The sequence below is a fragment of the Balaenoptera ricei genome, chromosome 7 (assembly GCF_028023285.1).
Source record: "Balaenoptera ricei isolate mBalRic1 chromosome 7, mBalRic1.hap2, whole genome shotgun sequence".
Taxonomy (NCBI): Eukaryota; Metazoa; Chordata; class Mammalia; order Artiodactyla; family Balaenopteridae; genus Balaenoptera; species Balaenoptera ricei.
The window spans coordinates 1214257-1232047 of record NC_082645.1 but is presented as its reverse complement, the minus strand read 5'-3'; the positions used below and the strand labels follow the sequence as shown (position 1 = coordinate 1232047).

General features: G+C 34.8%; 1 protein-coding gene across 4 annotated transcripts in view; it reads left to right on the top strand.

Annotated features, from left to right (window-relative positions):
* Positions 1-17791, top strand: part of RAB3GAP1 (RAB3 GTPase activating protein catalytic subunit 1) — a 157960-nt gene that overhangs the window by 63580 nt on the left and 76589 nt on the right. For all 4 annotated transcript variants that reach the window (XR_009504167.1, XM_059927599.1, XM_059927600.1 and 1 more), the window contains exons 9-17: positions 1383-1464; positions 5243-5311; positions 6603-6676; positions 9184-9276; positions 9691-9860; positions 11749-11838; positions 13374-13546; positions 14795-14849; positions 15673-16044. Coding sequence is in view for 3 of the 4 variants with exons in the window: in XM_059927599.1 (XP_059783582.1) it covers positions 1383-1464; positions 5243-5311; positions 6603-6676; positions 9184-9276; positions 9691-9860; positions 11749-11838; positions 13374-13546; positions 14795-14849; positions 15673-16044 (1178 nt within the window). In the remaining variant the exon portion in view is untranslated. The remainder of the gene's footprint in view (positions 1-1382; positions 1465-5242; positions 5312-6602; positions 6677-9183; positions 9277-9690; positions 9861-11748; positions 11839-13373; positions 13547-14794; positions 14850-15672; positions 16045-17791) is intronic.

Below are 17791 nucleotides of genomic sequence, written 5' to 3'. Positions count from 1 at the left end.
CTCAGTGGATTGAAAGCCATATAAATTTTTAATATTTTCTCTTTTAAAGGGAAGGGACTGAACATGTAATATGGGCCAGACACTGTGCCTGGCATTTTATATACTGTTTCAGGTAATTCCCATTTACCTATGAGACAAGTATTATTATCTTTCTTAGAGAACAAAAGTAACTGGCCCAAGGGCACATGGTCACCAGGTGATAAAGTTCACATTTAAATCCTGGTCAAACTCCAAGTCCCAGCATCCTTTCATTCTACAGTGTAGCTTTTCAACTTTTAATTTGACTAAAAGTTTTGTACAGTTATAGTCTATTAATAATTTTTAGCTTACTGGTTTAAAAAATGTGCTTAGGACTTCCCTGGCGGTCGAGTGGTTAAGACTCCGTGCTTGCACTGCAGTGGGGGCATGGGTTCGATCCCTGGTCAGGGAACTAAGATCCTGCGTGCAGTGCGGCGTGGCCAAAAAAAAAAAAAAAAAAAGTGCTTATTATAAATTTTGAAGCTCTTAATTCACATCTTATAGTAAAGCTAGTCATTGTGATCTTTATTGTAAGCATTCTTTAGTTGGAAAAATGGAATGGATTGACTTTAGAAAATTTACTGAATCAAGTAATTGAGCCATATTTAATAACTAATTTTAATAATTTAGTTAGGTGTAGATAATTGTCAAACATAATTTTAGCAAATCTGGGAGTGTTCATAACTCAACAGTAGACTTTAATTTTAGAAATTCTTAGTGTAGTGTGAATAATTAAAAACAACCATCTATTATTTCAAAGAGAAATCTTTTTGAAGTCTTTTAGAAGTGTTTATTACTTCTTCAAGAGGGATGGAGCTAAGGGGTGATATACCCTCTAAATTTTTCTCTTATCTCAGGTACCATTCATAATGGAATGGAAATTCTTTTCTGAACTTCAGATATTTCTCTGTACTGTCAGCTGATATAAGGTTTTATTAATGATGACTAACTTGGGCTATTCAGAAATTATTGACAGCAAAACTGATGAATGTAGGTTGATGATTAAATTTTTTAATACTCAGATAATCTTTCTTTTAGATGCTATTAATCACATTCTGAGAAAATGAAAAGAAATTTACAGGAATAATATTCTCTTGAGTAATATTTAAGGACTATTTCAGAAGAGTAAAATTTAGAGTGCATAGCTTGAATACAGCACTTTACAAATAGGAATTAAATGTGTCCTTTTACTATAACATTCTTGGGGGAAGTCTTTAATATCTGACTGTTCTCTAACTTGCTATATATATCTTAATGTAGACACTTTTAAAACTTTAATTTCTCAAAGGGCTGACCTACCTAGATTTAAATTCTTATTTCTCCATTTTTGGCTAAATGATGGAAATTTTTTTTTTCTTGTTTAGATATAGATGCCCTTGTAGGAGGAGAAGTGGGAGGCCTGGAATTTGGCAAGTTACCATTTGGTGCCTGTGAAGATCCTATTAGGTGCGAATTTCATTATATCATTTGAATTATGGGACTTTACTTTTTAAATTATATTGATGTTGATTTTACTGTGTTTTATAATACTGCAGCCTCCTGGAATGAATGTAGTACTGGAAATAGAGACCTACATGTAACAATCTGTCCATCTTTTTTTTTTTTCTGTGTAACTTAAGAAGTAAAAGAGGGTTTAAAGTAATACATAAAATGTACATAATGTAATTTATTGATTATTCCTTATAGAAGTGATTCTTGGTATACTTTGGGGGAAATATTTTAAATATTGAAAAGCACAGACAATATTTTATGTAACAAACTTTCATATGTCCATGACCCAGAATTAACAGTTGTTTTCATTTTTCCTGGCCACTTTTTCAAAATACACAAATTAAGACATAAGTAAGAGACACAAGGGTGACCTTATAGGTTACCCAGTTGCTTTTCTAGAAGAACTACTGAACTTAAAAAAAAAAGCTGTTTCACAAGAAAATGCAGGGGTTGAAAAATTTAATCACTGATAGCAAAATATTTGGAAAATATAAACAGTGCAGATATAGAAACTGTCTCATTTGTTAAACTATTTGGTTATTTAAAAAAATATATTCCCATGTATACATATATCTTTAATACTCTCACATAAAGGCAGAAATAATATTACTTTTAACTTAAAAATCACTTAAGGGAGACAATAAAGTGAGTCTTTTAAAATTGATATTTATTATATGTGCCAGGCACTATACTAAGTAAGGAAGATACTGAAGTAAATAAAACAGTTTCTGCCTTCTTGGCATTTACAGTCTACTTAAAGGAAATAGACGAACTAATCACCTAAATAAACATACAATTACAAATTGTGCGATAATTTGAAGGAAAAGTACAGGATGTAATGACAGTAAAGTGAGGAACTAGTTTAGATTGATATGCCATCAGTAAAGTCTTCTCAAAGGAAGTGAAATTTATTCTGAGTCTCAATTAGGGGAGGATTTAGCCAGGCAAAGAGTGAGAGAATGACCATTCCAGGTGGAAGGAAGAGCCTGTGCAAAGTGCCTTGATGCAGGAAAGAGCTTGGCGAGTTTACTGAAGAAAATAGAAGGTGGCTATCATGGCTAGAATGTAGTGAGCAAGGGAGAAAGGGTGTAGGGTGGATTACAGATATATTTGTGGCCCTCCAGCTGGTTCATTTATTTGAATTTCACTTAGGGAAAATTTTAGGGGGAGAGAAATAAATTAACCTGGTAGAAATCTGAAGGTTTAATGATTAAATATTTCTTCCAAATTTATATCATCACGTGGAGTCAGTCAGCAAAGGAACAAGTGATTGAAGAAGAATACAGAAATAAGTTGAGGGTAAGATGGTGCACATTGGCAGACCATTTAAATCAAACAGTGATTAGCAAATGTTGTAGGCACTGTGCTTTTGAAAAGGCATCTTTGGTAGTGGAAGAGGAAATGAAGAGGCTTTTTTCAGTGTCTTCTCTCCTTGTCAAAGAAATTGTTCTATAGTTAGAGGGAGAGGAGAGGCCATAGTCATAAAAGCTTAGGAATTGAATCTGCGGTTCATACCTAAAAATATTCGGGAGTATATAGTTTTAAACCTCTAACCATTCATGTCCTCTGATATCACATACTGTTTTTGGTCATTTTTTTTACATTAAAAATTAGTTTTATTTAAAATAATAAATTCACGTTCAGTGGAAAAAATTTAGATAACGTTAAAAAAAGGGCAAAAATCATTTGTTTAGTAGTCAGATTGTTTAGTTGCAAATGGTAGTCAACTCTAATTCAAGCAAAAAATCAGTTTATTGGAAAAGTATTTGGTAACTCAAAAGTTTAATTGGGACCATTGTAGAACTGGGGTCAGAAAATAGGCTTGAGCCAAGGGTGCCTAGTTGTCTGGTTCATAACCAAGGTTACACTGCATTGTTGTGTAGTGCTGGCCCTGCTCTCACAGTGAATTCCTAACTGTACTTGTAGATTCAGTGTCTCAGACAGGAGTTGCTAGTTAGTCGAGCATCACCAAATATTAGAGAAGTGAAATAATTGGCCCTTTTGGCTTCTGTACTCTCCAAACATAAGAAGTGGGTTCAGAATCTAGACAGGAAAAAAAAAAAAATCAGTAAATTCATAACCCCCCTACTCATAGGTGATCACTGACAACAGCTTGCTTTATGTGCTTCCAGTATTTTTCATATGCATGAAGTAGGTATATATATATACATGTTTATGTATATATATGCAAGAAGGGCCTCCAACACCACCCTTAGGTTGATTTGCTAGGACGACTCACAGGATGCAGCCATAGTTGTGCTCATGCCTATGATTTATTGCAGCAAAAGGATACAACGCAAAAAAATGGCAAAGGGAAAAGGCACATAGGGTGAGGTCCAGAGCAAACCAAGGACAAGCTTCCTCTCCCAGTGTAGTCACACAGGACACGCTTAATCCTCCCAGCAATGAACTGTGACAACATGTATGAAAGGCTGTCTACCAGGGAAGCTCATTAGAGGCTCAGCACTTGGGGTTTTTAATCAGAGATTGGTCACGTAGGCACCCTCTGCCTAGCATGTACCAGAAGGAAACCAGATGTTTGCATAAACCGTATTGTTTGCACAGGTAATTTAGGCAGAGTGAGCCATTCTTACCAGGGAATGGTAGGAATCCTCCTGAAATTCAAGTTTCCAGATGTCAAGCCAGGGGCCAACCTTGCAAGTAGGCCTTTCTAAGTATCAGGCCTGCTATGATAACTCTTTTCTGCACAGTATTTTTGTACATTTTATAAATATATGTCATCTTGTACATTTTTTGTGGCTTGTTTTTGATTTTATAATTTCACATGAAAACTTTCTGAAATTTAATATTCATCTATAATAAGAGGTCAGCAAACTGACTGGTGGACCAAATCTGGCCAGTAGTCTGTTTTTGTGTAGGTAATGAGCTAAAAATGGTTTTTACATTTTTAAAGGTTTTAAAAGAAAAAAAGAAAAAAAACAAGAATATAACAGAAACTACATGGCCCATAAAAAGCCCCAAATACTTACTCTCTGGTCCTTTGTAGAAAAAGTATGCCAATCCCTGATCTGCATCATGGTGTTTTCAAAATTGAGATATAATTTATGTACCATAAAATTCACAATTTTAAAGTATACAATTCAGTGTTTTTAGTGTTTACAGAGCTGTGCAGCCATCATCAGTATCTAATTCTGGAACACTTTCATTACCCCCAAAAGAAACCCCTCACCTCTTAACTGTTATCCCCTCCTAGGCTCCCTAGGCCCTCTAGCTCTAGACAAATATTAATCTGCTTTTTGCCTCTATGGATTTGACTATTCTGGACATTTCATATAGATTGGGTTATACCATATATGACCTTTTGTGTCTGGCTTCTTTCACTTAGCATGTTTTAGAGGTTCATCCACATTTAGCATGAATCAGTACATCATTGCTTTTTGTGACTGTATAATATGCCATTGTATGTAATACTACCACATTTTATATATCCATTCATCAGCTGATAGACATTTGGTTTACTTATACTTTTTGGCTATTATGTATAGCATAGTTTTTTCTTGCAGACATTAACTTTAAATAAATGTGCTACCATTTGCTAAACCAGGTGTTTACAGTTTTATTGTATTATAAATAATGACCACTTTTAACATATTTATGTGTACATCTCTGGTTATTTACTGAAGATACAATTCTAGAAGTAGAATTGTTGAGTCAGGATGTATATATACAGTATTAAAGCTTATGGATATATTTTACGTTTTGTTTATTTTAGTGAACTCCACTTAGCAACTACATGGCCTCACCTGACTGAAGGTATCATTGTGGATAATGATGTTTATTCGTAAGTATGTTAAGAGTAGTACATTGAGGTTCACAAACTTCAGTAGAATAAATTAACTGCCAGGTGGTTAGCAATTTTTCTTTGTATCAGTTTCTGATACAGTTGGTTGTTGTTTTTCTATTTTTAAAGACTACTTTTTAGACTGACTGATATGTATTATAGATGTGTTTTAAGCTGTGGGCTTTGGAGATAGGGTCCTTAGTTCTGGGAAGATGAGCAATCTGAATCTTGCTTGGTTTTAGCAAAGATGTTTTTAAGCAGTTTGGGATTCAGTGCATAATTCTGTTGAACTTTTCTTAGCTGGTAAGAAGCATTTGATAAAGGGCTTTGAAGAGATGATGGTTATCAAAATATGTGGGAATAATATTTGATCATTAAATGTCAAATAACAGAACATCCATGTCATATACTCCTGTGCAATAGAAAATTGCACAGGAAAAAATTGAAAATTACAGTGAGCACGATCCTAGAAGAACATGGAGAGGAGGAACATAATTTTAGTACATTCTCATGCTTGATGCAGAACAGTGAGAAATAGAAGACTTTTTTTTTAATAATTAAAATAAATGTGTTGTATTTTCTGATGGTAAAAGTAACATGAACTTTTAAAATCAGATGATTTAGATGAATAAATTAAAAGAAGAAAGTAAAGACTACCTGCAATTTCATTACTTAAAAAATAACCAGTTAGCATTTTAGGGGTATATCTTTTTAAGGTATATTTTTATATATTAATTTGCTTCATTCATTTAATATATTTATTCATTTAATAAATGTAGATCTGTGTTGTCAGTTTTTAAATTGCTGCATAGTATTCCATTAAGTGAATGCACCATAATCTGTTTAACTGAGAAAATGGGGCACTTTTGATCTTGTGGAAATTTTTATAGCTTCTTTTTTTATTAATAAATAGTGTAACAAAAAGCAGATTAAAATTATTATGGATTCTTGCTTGTTTCTCATTCCGTTTTCTTTATTCCTAAAATGTAATTCTCATTAGATTATCATTGTATGTTGCCTGTCAGGATCATTTTTATGTTTTTTGATTAGTTTGTTTTGATTTTGGTTTTTCCTTTTGTGCTTTTTTTGTCTAAGAACTTTGAAGTCTTAAGGTTTTATTTTTTTTAAACTTATCTAAATGGTCTGCATATGAATAACAGTAAGTTTAAGGGAGGCAAAATGGATTGCTTGTCCTTCTATATAATGTTTTCATTAGACTGCATTTTGGTAAATGTATGAGTCTTGCAGATTGCCATAAATAGGATCTTGTGTTTATTGTTTTGCATTTTAGTGATTTGGATCCTGTTCAGGCTCCCCATTGGTCTGTTAGAGTTCGAAAAGCTGATAATCCTCAGTGTTTGCTAGGTAAGATGTTTATGTTCCTTTCCTGAAATAACACGAATCTGTCTATCCTCCAGATCAGGAACACTGAATGTATTCTTTATACTTTATTTCACCTATCTGAAAAGTATTTTTTATATTTATTTTTTTACATTGTGACCTCCTCGGTTAACTCCATTAACAATAAACCTTTGTCAACAGCAGTGAGTCCTTCTGGTTACTCTTGAATAGTACTAGCAGACATGCTTTCTTGTCATTTGGTTTTAACCAGTCTGTACCTCAAAATTCTCTGTATTTTCCCATGACCTGAGTTTTATCCTCCTGATGCTTTTATGTCACTCCTTTTTTCCTTCCTGTGGCATACTGTGCATCTTCCATTGTAGTGAGTGGAACCCCTTTTTGTCTTCTGCAGTCCACACTGAATTTGACAGTCTTCTTAGAGCCCTTCTATAGGGCTCTGTATTGTACCTGCAAATCTTTTTTCTGATAGAGGAAAAGAGGTGTTAATAATCTTGTACACATCATAGGGATATCTGAAGAAGTCAGTGGAATAACATAAATAGAAATACTTTAAAAGCTATCCATTGGTATTCAGATCCTATTATTATATCCCATGTCTAGAATTATCTTTCCCTTCCCATTTTTGTAGATAATATCTCTTTCATTAAATCTTCTGAACCCACCTCCTCTTTCCAGTCTTTTTCTCTCTTATATTTAGTACACATGAAAATTATTTTCTTCATTTCTGTGTTCATCCATGCCACCTTTATTTCATTTAACCTGATAAATTACTGTTCAACTGAGGAGTTATTAATGACAATATTAGGGCATTTCTCTAAAGCATTTTTTTCTTGGGCTCTTTATCATTTATTATGTGCTGTTCATTAAATGCTTATTAGCACTGCCATCTGTGCTAACTATATAATAGTGAATACAAAGATAAGGTAAAATTCTTGCCATCAGTGAATTTGTCTTGGGGTATAGGGAGATAGTAGAGGGTTTATATCAAGAGTTTGAGTTGGGGCTTCCCTGGTGGCGCAGTGGTTGAGAATCTGCCTGCCAATGCAGGGGACACGGGTTCGAGCCCTGGTCTGGGAAGATCCCACATGCCACGGAGCAACTGGGCCCGTGAGCCACAATTACTGAGCCTGCGCGTCTGGAGCCTGTGAGCCTGTGCTCCGCAACAAGAGAGGCCGCGATGGTGAGAGGCCCGCGCACCGCGATGAGGAGTGGTCCCCACTTGCCGCAACTAGAGAAAGCCCTCGCACAGAAACGAAGACTCAACACAGTCATAAATAATAAATAAATAAATAAAAAAAAAAATTTAAAAAAAAAAAAAAAAAAAAAAGAGTTTGAGTTGGATAGACCTTGTTTGAAATCCTATATCCACCAGTTTGAGCAAGTTGCACAATCTCTTCCAGTGTCAGTAAGACAGAGGTAACAATAGTACATACTTCAGAGTGTTAGTGAGAGGATCAAATAAGATCATGTACGTGTGTGTTTGTGTATCACATTTAACACAGTGCCTGTCTATAATGAGTATTCAATAAATGGTTTCTCTTGTTTAATCATTGATTTACTAAATTATTAAATTTAGTCACTAAATTTTTTCCTAGTTCCTTATTATTCCTCAGCCGCTGACTTTTGTGATAATTACAGAGGACCTTAGAATTAAAAGTATTCTCATTTTAAGTTTCTGTCCCATAATCTCACCCTGTCTCTTTAACTTTGTGTTTGTATGACTAGATTATAGGATTATGTAGTCATATACTACAATAAGCTATAGTCGTATAGTTTATATGACTAGATTATAGGATTTTCCTACTTGTCTGAAGAACTCCAGAAAATGTTCCAGGTTTATTCAGAACTAGTTGGTGAATTCTGAAACTTGGATGTAATTAGTATATTGTATTGTCTAATAATTTTAGTACTGATGGTTCTTGTTAAGCTTTAATTTCTTTGTGCAAACATATCTCATAGAAGCTCTTTAGAATATATCAAACCTTTTCCCCCTTTCTTATAATGACACAAAGCATATCATTAACATGCAGTTGAAGCTGAAATAACTTCATCCTACATGATTTTTAATCCTGTAGAAACATATCTTTAGAATTTATTATTATTTTTATTTTTCTAATGGATTCAGAATTCTAGTAGGGTGGCAGCTAGGGAAAGAAGACCACTACATATATATAGTAATATTCTTGTTACTTGTACAACTTAATGAGAATAGATACTATTTGGCTTATTCAGGCAAATAGTAACTGCTTAATATATTAGGTTCAATTATTTTTTCCTTTCATTCTAGAAGTAATTCTAAGGAAAAACTGTTTTAATATCCTGGGCTATGGAGAGAAAGCAAGGCTACCTTTGAAGTAGGTTTACTTTTTGGATAGGGTAGAAAAACTGAATGGTTCTTTTTCTATCATATCTTAGCTAATAGCTTTTGTGAACAGACATGTACTTTTATTTATAGGACTGATTTCTTTCAGTTAATGTTTTAAAAATGAGTAACATTTTTTTCTATGTAGGTGATTTTGTCACTGAGTTTTTTAAAATTTGCCGTCGAAAGGAGTCAACTGATGAGATTCTCGGACGATCCACATTTGAGGAAGAAGGAAGAGGTGACACCTTTCTCCTTTTTTAAAAGTTATTTTCAAATGTTCCAGCAACTTTTCAGCTATTTTTCTAATTTGAGTTACGTTGGGGAAGCAAGTTTTGATGAACTAGGCAGCTACCGTTTTCTCCAGGCTATACCCTGAGCTTAAAACATTGTGTGATTAATAAGTTCTTTCCACCAAAAATGTAAGATATTTCGAAAAGCAGGGTTTTAGGGGTTTATTTTTGAAGTTCCCTGGGCAGAAATTATGCTACACCTTTGTCAATCATGCATCCATATAAAGCTGAACATGTGTATTAGTAAAAAGTCACTAATGAAAAGAGTGACTAAAATATTCTGTACAGTCATCAGTTTATTCATCACTTTAACCTGCCAGGGTTGGTGATATACTATGTATTCATTTCTGTTCTTTTTATAGAAGTTGCTGATATAACTCATGCTTTGTCAAAGTTGACAGAGCCTGCACCGGTTCCAATTCATAAATTATCAGTTTCAAATATGGTACACACTGCAAAGAAGAAAATACGAAAACAGAGAGGTGTAGAAGAATCACCGCTGAATAATGATGTCCTCAATACTATTCTCTTGGTAAACTAAATGTAATGTTTTTATATGTCTTTATGCACACTCATTTATTCATTATCTATTCAATCCCATCTATGTGGCAGGCACTGGATTGGGAATATAAAATGAGTAAAACATCGTCTCCACATTGAGTCCCCACTAGTGTAGTGGGAAGAAGGAAAGTAAATAGTAGTTACAGTACCATGTTACATGTGAGAATTCTGGCAAAGGGGCTGTGAGAACACAGCAGAGGGTGCATCTGTCTCTGTCTGAGCAGTGTGGGGATCCGGGAAAGCTTCGTAAAGAGGGACATTTGCGCTAAGTGTTAAAGGGAAGAAGGTTTAGAAGCAGAGAAATAGCAGAAGCCTGAGAGAGCATGTTGGACAGTTTGGTATATGGCAGGGTACTTCCCAGAGGGTGGCCAGGGATGAGGAGAGTAGCAGGTAACCTGCCATGTTGAAGCACTGGACTTCATCTTAACAGTTTAATGCCATTTTAAGCAGAAGGTTGACATGATCAGAATGGTATTCTCGAAAACTTTCTTTCACAACAGTCCAGAGAAAACTTTATAGCGAGTACTAGAAGGGGCTAGGGTGTCTCCAAGGTATAGGGTGGTGGAACAGGCCTGGCCTAGGAGCCATACACAGGGTTTAATCCTGACTTATGGTATGACTTTGAACAAGCCATTTAACTTCAGTTTCTTCATCTGAAATGAGTCTAATAAAAACCTGTGAGATTGTTGTGAGTACTAAAGGACCTTCTGTTACACTGGCATAAAATAGGCCTTTGCTAAATGATAGCTACTCTTACTATAATTGTAGTTGTAATCGTACTTCTGGCAATTTGTGCACTAAGACTTTCTTGGGAAAAACCTTCAAGAGTAGTGCAATGAAAAGAATATAGGACTTGAAAACTTGATGTTAATCTTATCCCTGCTGTTTACCTGAGCAAGACTTTTAGCCACATTTTTAGTTTGTATATTTGTAAGATGTGGGCACTGATACGTAGTTCACATAGTGGTAGGAGAATAGGATACTGTTTGTAAATGTGCTTAGTAGTGGAGGTTGGCACTTGGTAGTTCCTCTCATTTAAAAACGTCTGTTCAGCATGTTCTGTAATACGTGGCAAAGTATGCGTAGTAAAAGGAATTACAAGTCAGCAGTACCACAAAACACTTGGGAAGAATAGTGATAAAAGGATTGAAAGTAAATTTCTGTAGAGAAGGCCCCTTCTTGAGAATGTATCCTTAGAGATTTTATTCCAGTTATATAGCTTTTTACCACTTCTCCACACCCTCTCTCACACACAGACACACACAGACACACACACACAGACACACACACACTCCCTCACACATGTTAACAGAAATCATGTGGAAAAGATATACTGGTCATTACAGGTTTAGTCTGCTTCCCACTTTCTATGGGTATCTCGTAAGATAAAATTACGGGTCTTTAATATCATACTTTTAGCATTTCATATATAAAAACCCATGGATGATTCTTCTCTACAGAGCCTCATGAATGTTTGGGTGTTTTAAAATTTTCTTTTATAGTTTTGTCTTTTTAATAATAACATTAAAAAAAAAATTTAATGACATTGGATGAGCCTGAAATCATAGTGAAGAGATTCTGGTTTTGCCTTTTGTAAACTAAACAATTCACAGAACCAGGTGGTTACATTCAAGAAAAATCTGATTTTAAAATTGACTAGTCACTGAAACAATGTATTTTTGAAGAAAAATAGAAAATGTTTGGATATTGTAGAACTAACTGGGCAGTACAGTAAGAGCATTCTCATCATTTTAAAAACAAAACCATTAAAAAGTCAGTGTTTATATGAGTTATAAAAGTCAAAATGAGAAATTTCGTTGAAGATGTGATTATTATTTTCTTTCTTCCTCCATCCTAAGTTCTTATTCCCTGATGCTGCTTCTGAGAAACCGTTAGATGGGACTTCTTCAACAGACAACAGTAATCCTCCATTAGAGAGTGAAGAATATGTAAGTTAATTAATTAACTTACATATTAATGTATATATATGTAAGAATATGTAAGAATTATGTAATATGTAAGAATATGTAATACGTAAATATGTAATATGTAAGAATATATGTAATATGTAAATATGTAATATGTAAGTTAATTACTTACATATTTAATTAATATTTTATTTTTTATTTTTTTATTTATTAAAAAATTTTTAAAAATTTATTTGTTTTATTTATTTATTTTTGGCTGCATTGGGTCTTCGTTGCTGTGTGTGGCCTTTCTCTAGTTGTGGCGAGCGGGGACTGCTTTTCGTTGCAGTGTGTGGGCTTCTCATTGGGATGGCTTGTCTTGTTGCAGAGCCACGGGCTCTAGGTGTGTGGGCTTTAGTAGTTGTGGCACGTGGGCTCAGTAGCTGTGGCTCACGGGCTTAGTTGCTCTGCAGCACATGGGATCTTCCCGGACCAGGGCTTGAACCTGTGTCCCCTGTATTGGCAGGCGGATTCTTAACCACTGCACCACCAGGGGAGCCCTAAAATATTTTAAATGCATTGAATTTCTAGGGGTTTTGCTATATTTCTAGCAACAGTCATGAAATCTAGTTCACAACAATGACTACTGTAAACAGTTTTATAGCTCTACACCTGTCATTTAAGCTTTCTTTTCTCAATTTATCAAAGACTTGGATGAGGAAAACGTGAAAATTTTCTAGCACTCACTATAAAGCTTTCTCTGTTATGAAATAAGGATCTTTTTATTTTAAAAATCACCTTAGTAAAACTTGAGTGAAGATGATATCATGGCCTTCATTCAGACAATGCCCTACTATAGAATATTGGCATAGATACATATTTTGGGTAGAACTTTTCTGGAAACAGTGAAAAAAATAACAAATATATCGTGCATGGTTATAGGATTGCCTTCATTTTACACTTTTCATAAATCATCAAATTTACGTTTTGCAGCAGATTCTACTTTGTATTTCAAAACTGGACAGAGAGTGGAAAATTCTTTAATGAAGTAACATGTAAAATGAAGTAAAATTTTCATGTTTTCCTCTTTCAAGTCTTTGATAAATTGAGAAATGAGAGTTTAAATGACAGGTGTGCAGATATATCAAATTGTTAACAGTTATTTTGGGGAAGTGATTTCGTGAACTGAGGAGGAAAAGCAGGCTTTACATTTTCAGTTTATACAGTTCTGATTTTATGTTTTTGATTTTGACAAGTGTGTACTCATTTGTAATTAAAAGATTTTTATAACAACACATGAAATTTGGAATATATCTTAAAGATTCCACAGAAGAAATTGAAAGCTATAACTTTAGGCTCACTAAACTATAGCTTCACTTTTTGATACTTATAGACATCTTGAAAACATGGAGCTGCCTAAGAACAATTTAGGCAATACTGTATTAGACATTTGATAAAAGCCGGTTTGGTAGGATAGATTAATTTCAGTATTAAAATCTCTACCTACACAGTTTTTGATTATACATGTAAATATGCTGTTAACAAGTTTTGCTTTGTTTCTGTTTTGTTAAATTTAGAATCTCTACAATCAGTTCAAATCTGCACCATCTGATAGTTTAACATACAAATTGGCTTTGTGTCTTTGTATGATCAATTTCTACCATGGAGGACTGAAAGGAGTGGCACATCTCTGGCAGGAGTTTGTTCTTGAAATGCGTTTCAGATGGGAGAACAACTTTCTGATTCCAGGGTAATAATTTCAGTTTCCAGCTTTAGAGATAGGATTTTTGTTTGTTCGCAAAATTTGACTTTTGACCCATTAATTCTCCTCTTCTAGGAAATCTGCCCTAAGAAAGTGGTAAGAAACTTAGGACATGATTTCTTTTCAGAGGTATTCACTGCAGCAAATTTATAATAGGAAAAAAAAAGTTAAACAACCTAAATATCAAACATTAAGGAATGGTTAAATAAATCATGATATGTCTCTATAATGGAAAGTTTTTTTTCCAAGAATCTCTAATAATATAGAAAGTGATCACAATATTTGTAGTAAAGTAGAATATAGTGTTATGTATACAGAGTGCTTTCAACTATGCTTTCAATTATGCTGATAGAGAATATTGAAAAATATATAGAATATATATAGAAATACGTATAGAAAAATAATTGGAAAGAAATCCAACCAGATGTTAACAGTAGTTTTCCCAGGTGTGAATTATGTTTTTATTTTGCTCTTTATACATTTGTGTATACATTTGTGTTCTAAATCTTCTGTCATGAACATACATTTTTATAGTTGGAAAAAAACATCTTTAAAGTTCATAAGTTCAGGTATTAGACATTACCTATAATTTTTTGGTATAATTTATATTGACATTTCATTTAAAGAGTTTAGTTAGCATATATGTTGGTACTGCATAGGTTACTGCCCATTTACCTGTGCTACTCAAACTAAGGGAGGAGAGTCATGATATAAGTAATATAAAGTGGTATTTGATCCAAAAATGTTTACTCTTTGGTCATTTGCCAGCCTCTGCTTAGCTGGATTCTCTCATGACCGATTACTGGGAACCTAGTGATTTAGCCTAGGGGCAGTCCAGGCTCCCTTTAGCAAAAGAGAGGTGGAGATCAATGGATTTTATATTGAGAATCCACCATAATGATTGAGAAATGAATATATAATATAATCTCTTTTGTAAGGCATGAAATACTACATGCTAGCTACTTCCTAGGGTGAATTTCTAGGTTTTAAAATTTTTTTCAAGTTTCTGTTAGCTTGAGAGCTATCACTAGTTTGCTGTTACTGTTGGTGAATTATGGACTAGGGGGATAAAATAAATTTTGATCTTTTAATTTTATTTGGTCCATCTCAGTTGCCTTATCTATAGAAACCTAGTTCTGATTTCTTATCAATGTGGCTAAAATATATGGTAGTATAAAAATATGAATATCTGAAGCAGTTTTACTAAGCTGTTTTTCCTACTACTTTATTTGATAGATTAGCAAGTGGACCCCCAGATCTAAGATGTTGTTTACTGCATCAGAAACTACAGGTAAAGATTTCCCAGTGACAGTATATAAATGTGGTCTTGGTTCAATCGGAGCTTATTCTGATATTAAATGTGATAATGGATTATAGGCTATTCTCATTGTCGTGCTGTAGGTTACTTAAGTCATTGTCATTCACAACAAGGTCCAGGGAAAGGGTGGAGAATGAAAATAAAATATTCAAGTAGTGGATAGATTTTTATTTTACTGTAACTGTCACCGGCGGAACGGCAATTTCCTCAGTCCTTGTCCTCCCCAGGGAAAAACTTCAGTCGAGAGACATAGAGCAGTTTTAAGCAGCGGAAGTTTTATTAAGCAAAGCGGAAGTACACTCCTGAGAAAGGATGAGAGCGCGCTTTCTGGAAACCAGAAGCCATCCTGCAGTGGGGATAGGGTTGGCTTTTCAGGCGGAAAGTCCCTTCATGTGTCATTTGACTGACAAGTTGATTGACAGCTTTAGGTTACGTAACTTTTCTCCTCGTGCGCAGGCACTTAACGCATAAGCACCCAAGTGAAACCCATGGGCGTGGGGGGAAAACCGTAGTGCTCATTTATTACAAATACCGCAAAATGAGCCCTGGGTTACTTTGAATCACCTTTTAGGTCTTGGTGCTCCTGGGCCAACCTATGCTGGTGGGTTTTATCTAGCTTGGTGGTAATAAGGCTGGAAACTTAGCGGTCCTTGACCACAAAAGGGAGGATCTCTGGGCGTGTTCTGATCACCGGTGTCCAGGTGGGGGAGAGAAGGATGACCCTGTCCAGAATGGGGCGGGGACCTGCTCATGTCTGACTAACTGCCTAACAATTCAAATATGAATGTTTTTTCAGATGTTAAATTGTTGTATCGAAAGAAAGAAGGCACGTGATGAGGGGAGAAAGACAAGTCCTTCAGATAATGTAACTAATACGTATTCAGGGGATGGTGGAAAATCTGGAGACCAGCTGGGGCCAGACAATCTAAAAGATATGGATAAGGAAAAGGGAGAGGTGGGAAAATCATGGGATTCTTGGAGTGACAGCGAGGAAGAATTTTTTGAATGCCTAAGTGATACTGAAGAACTTAAGGGAAATGGACAAGAGAGTGGCAAGAAAGGAGGACCTAAGGAGATGGCAAGTTTAAAGCCAGAAGGACGACTCCATCAGCATGGGAAACTTACACTGCTACATAATGGAGAACCTCTCTATATTCCAGTGACCCAGGTAGGACATGGACTGGTTCTTTAAGTTTTATTTTTTGTTGTTTATATAACTTTATCCTAGTAAGAGATGACTGCTTTGGGTAGAGGCAATTCTTTAAACAGTTCTATGTTCAAAGATCTATAAATTTGACTATTGGGGCTTTTAGGTCTACTATTTGTACAACTGAGAAATGTTTTGAAGTTTCAGTAGATAGTAGCTCATCATGTATAAGGTGATCTATTAGTTCATGTTAAACTTAGTGGTGGGGACTCAGGTGTTTAAAAAAACAAAATCCAAAAATATTGGAAGAACAAAAGTAAAAATTCTTTAATTATATAATTAGTTTTTATCTGTTCTAATATGCAGTTTGAATCCATTTTATACCATTAGGAAGTAGAATAGCAACAACTCAAAACCTAAGGAAGAGCAATAGTTTTTGTTGGGCTTTTTTGCATAGGTAATAAGTGAATACATTTTATTGTGAAAAACTCAATCTAGAAAAAGTAAAAGCCACCACCCACTAATTCCAATTCTCATCTGTAGAAGTAACCACTATTATTGGTTTGGGTTATAATTTCTTACACCTGTTTCTATGCTTTGATGTATGTATGTGTATGCATATGATACATAGTTTTGTGGATTTTTAAAAATGTGTGCATTGGTGTGTAGTTTTTTAACCTAATGTGTCTTGAAGATCTCTTCATGTCATTACATGTAGATCTACTTCATCTCTTTAATTGCTGTGTAATATTCCACGGCATGGAAGAGCGATAAGCTTATTGAACCATTCCCCTCTTAATGCACAATATATGTTATTTGCAGCTTATTGCTATTACAGTGCTACAGTAATGTAGCAGATTCTTGTAGTTTTTCATATATTATCTGTTCACATATAAGTGTTTCTCTAAGGAAGAAATGAGAAATGGAATTTCTAGAAAAACAGATATATAAGCTATAAAATTCCTCTTCAAAAGGGCTGCACCGGGCTTCCCTGGTGGCGCAGTGGTTGAGAATCTGCGTGCCAATGCAGGGGACATGGGTTCGAGCCCTGGTCTGGGAAGATCCCACATGCTGCGGAGTAACTAGGCCCGTGAGCCACAACTACTGAGCCTGCGCGTCTGGAGCTTGTGCTCCGCAACAAGAGAGGCCAAGACAGTGAGAGGCCCGCGCACCGCGATGAAGAGTGGCCCCCGCTCGCCGCAACTAGAGAAAGCCCTCGCACAGAAACAAAGACCCAACAGAGCCAAAAATAAATAAATAAAATTAAAAAAAAAAAAAAAAAAAGGGCTGCACCTATTTTATACCCTGTCATTGATGAATATAGGAGTAAGGGAATTACATTCTCTCCCCAACTTTCCTTTCATACTTTCTTCCTCCATAAATATGTATTGAGTGTCTAATATATGCCAACCACTGTCCTAGACCTTAGGATTTTAGTAGCAAACTATATAGTAAGGTTCTTGCACTCACGTTACTTGTATTCATATTTTATTTAATTTTTTTTTTAGTTGACATTACCAGTCAAAAAAATTTTTGCCAATATGACGGGCAAAAGTGGTATCTCAGTGTTCTAGATTGTAGTTCCCTGATTTTTGATGAACCTAAGTATCTTCTAATATGTTTATGCCATCCTTTCCTGTGAATTGCATTCCATTTTTCTTTTAGGTTTGCTGTCCTATTCTTATTGATTTATATGAGTCCTTCATATATTAAATATAAATCCTCTGTTATATACATTGTGTATGTTTTCTCCTAGTTATTTTAAAAA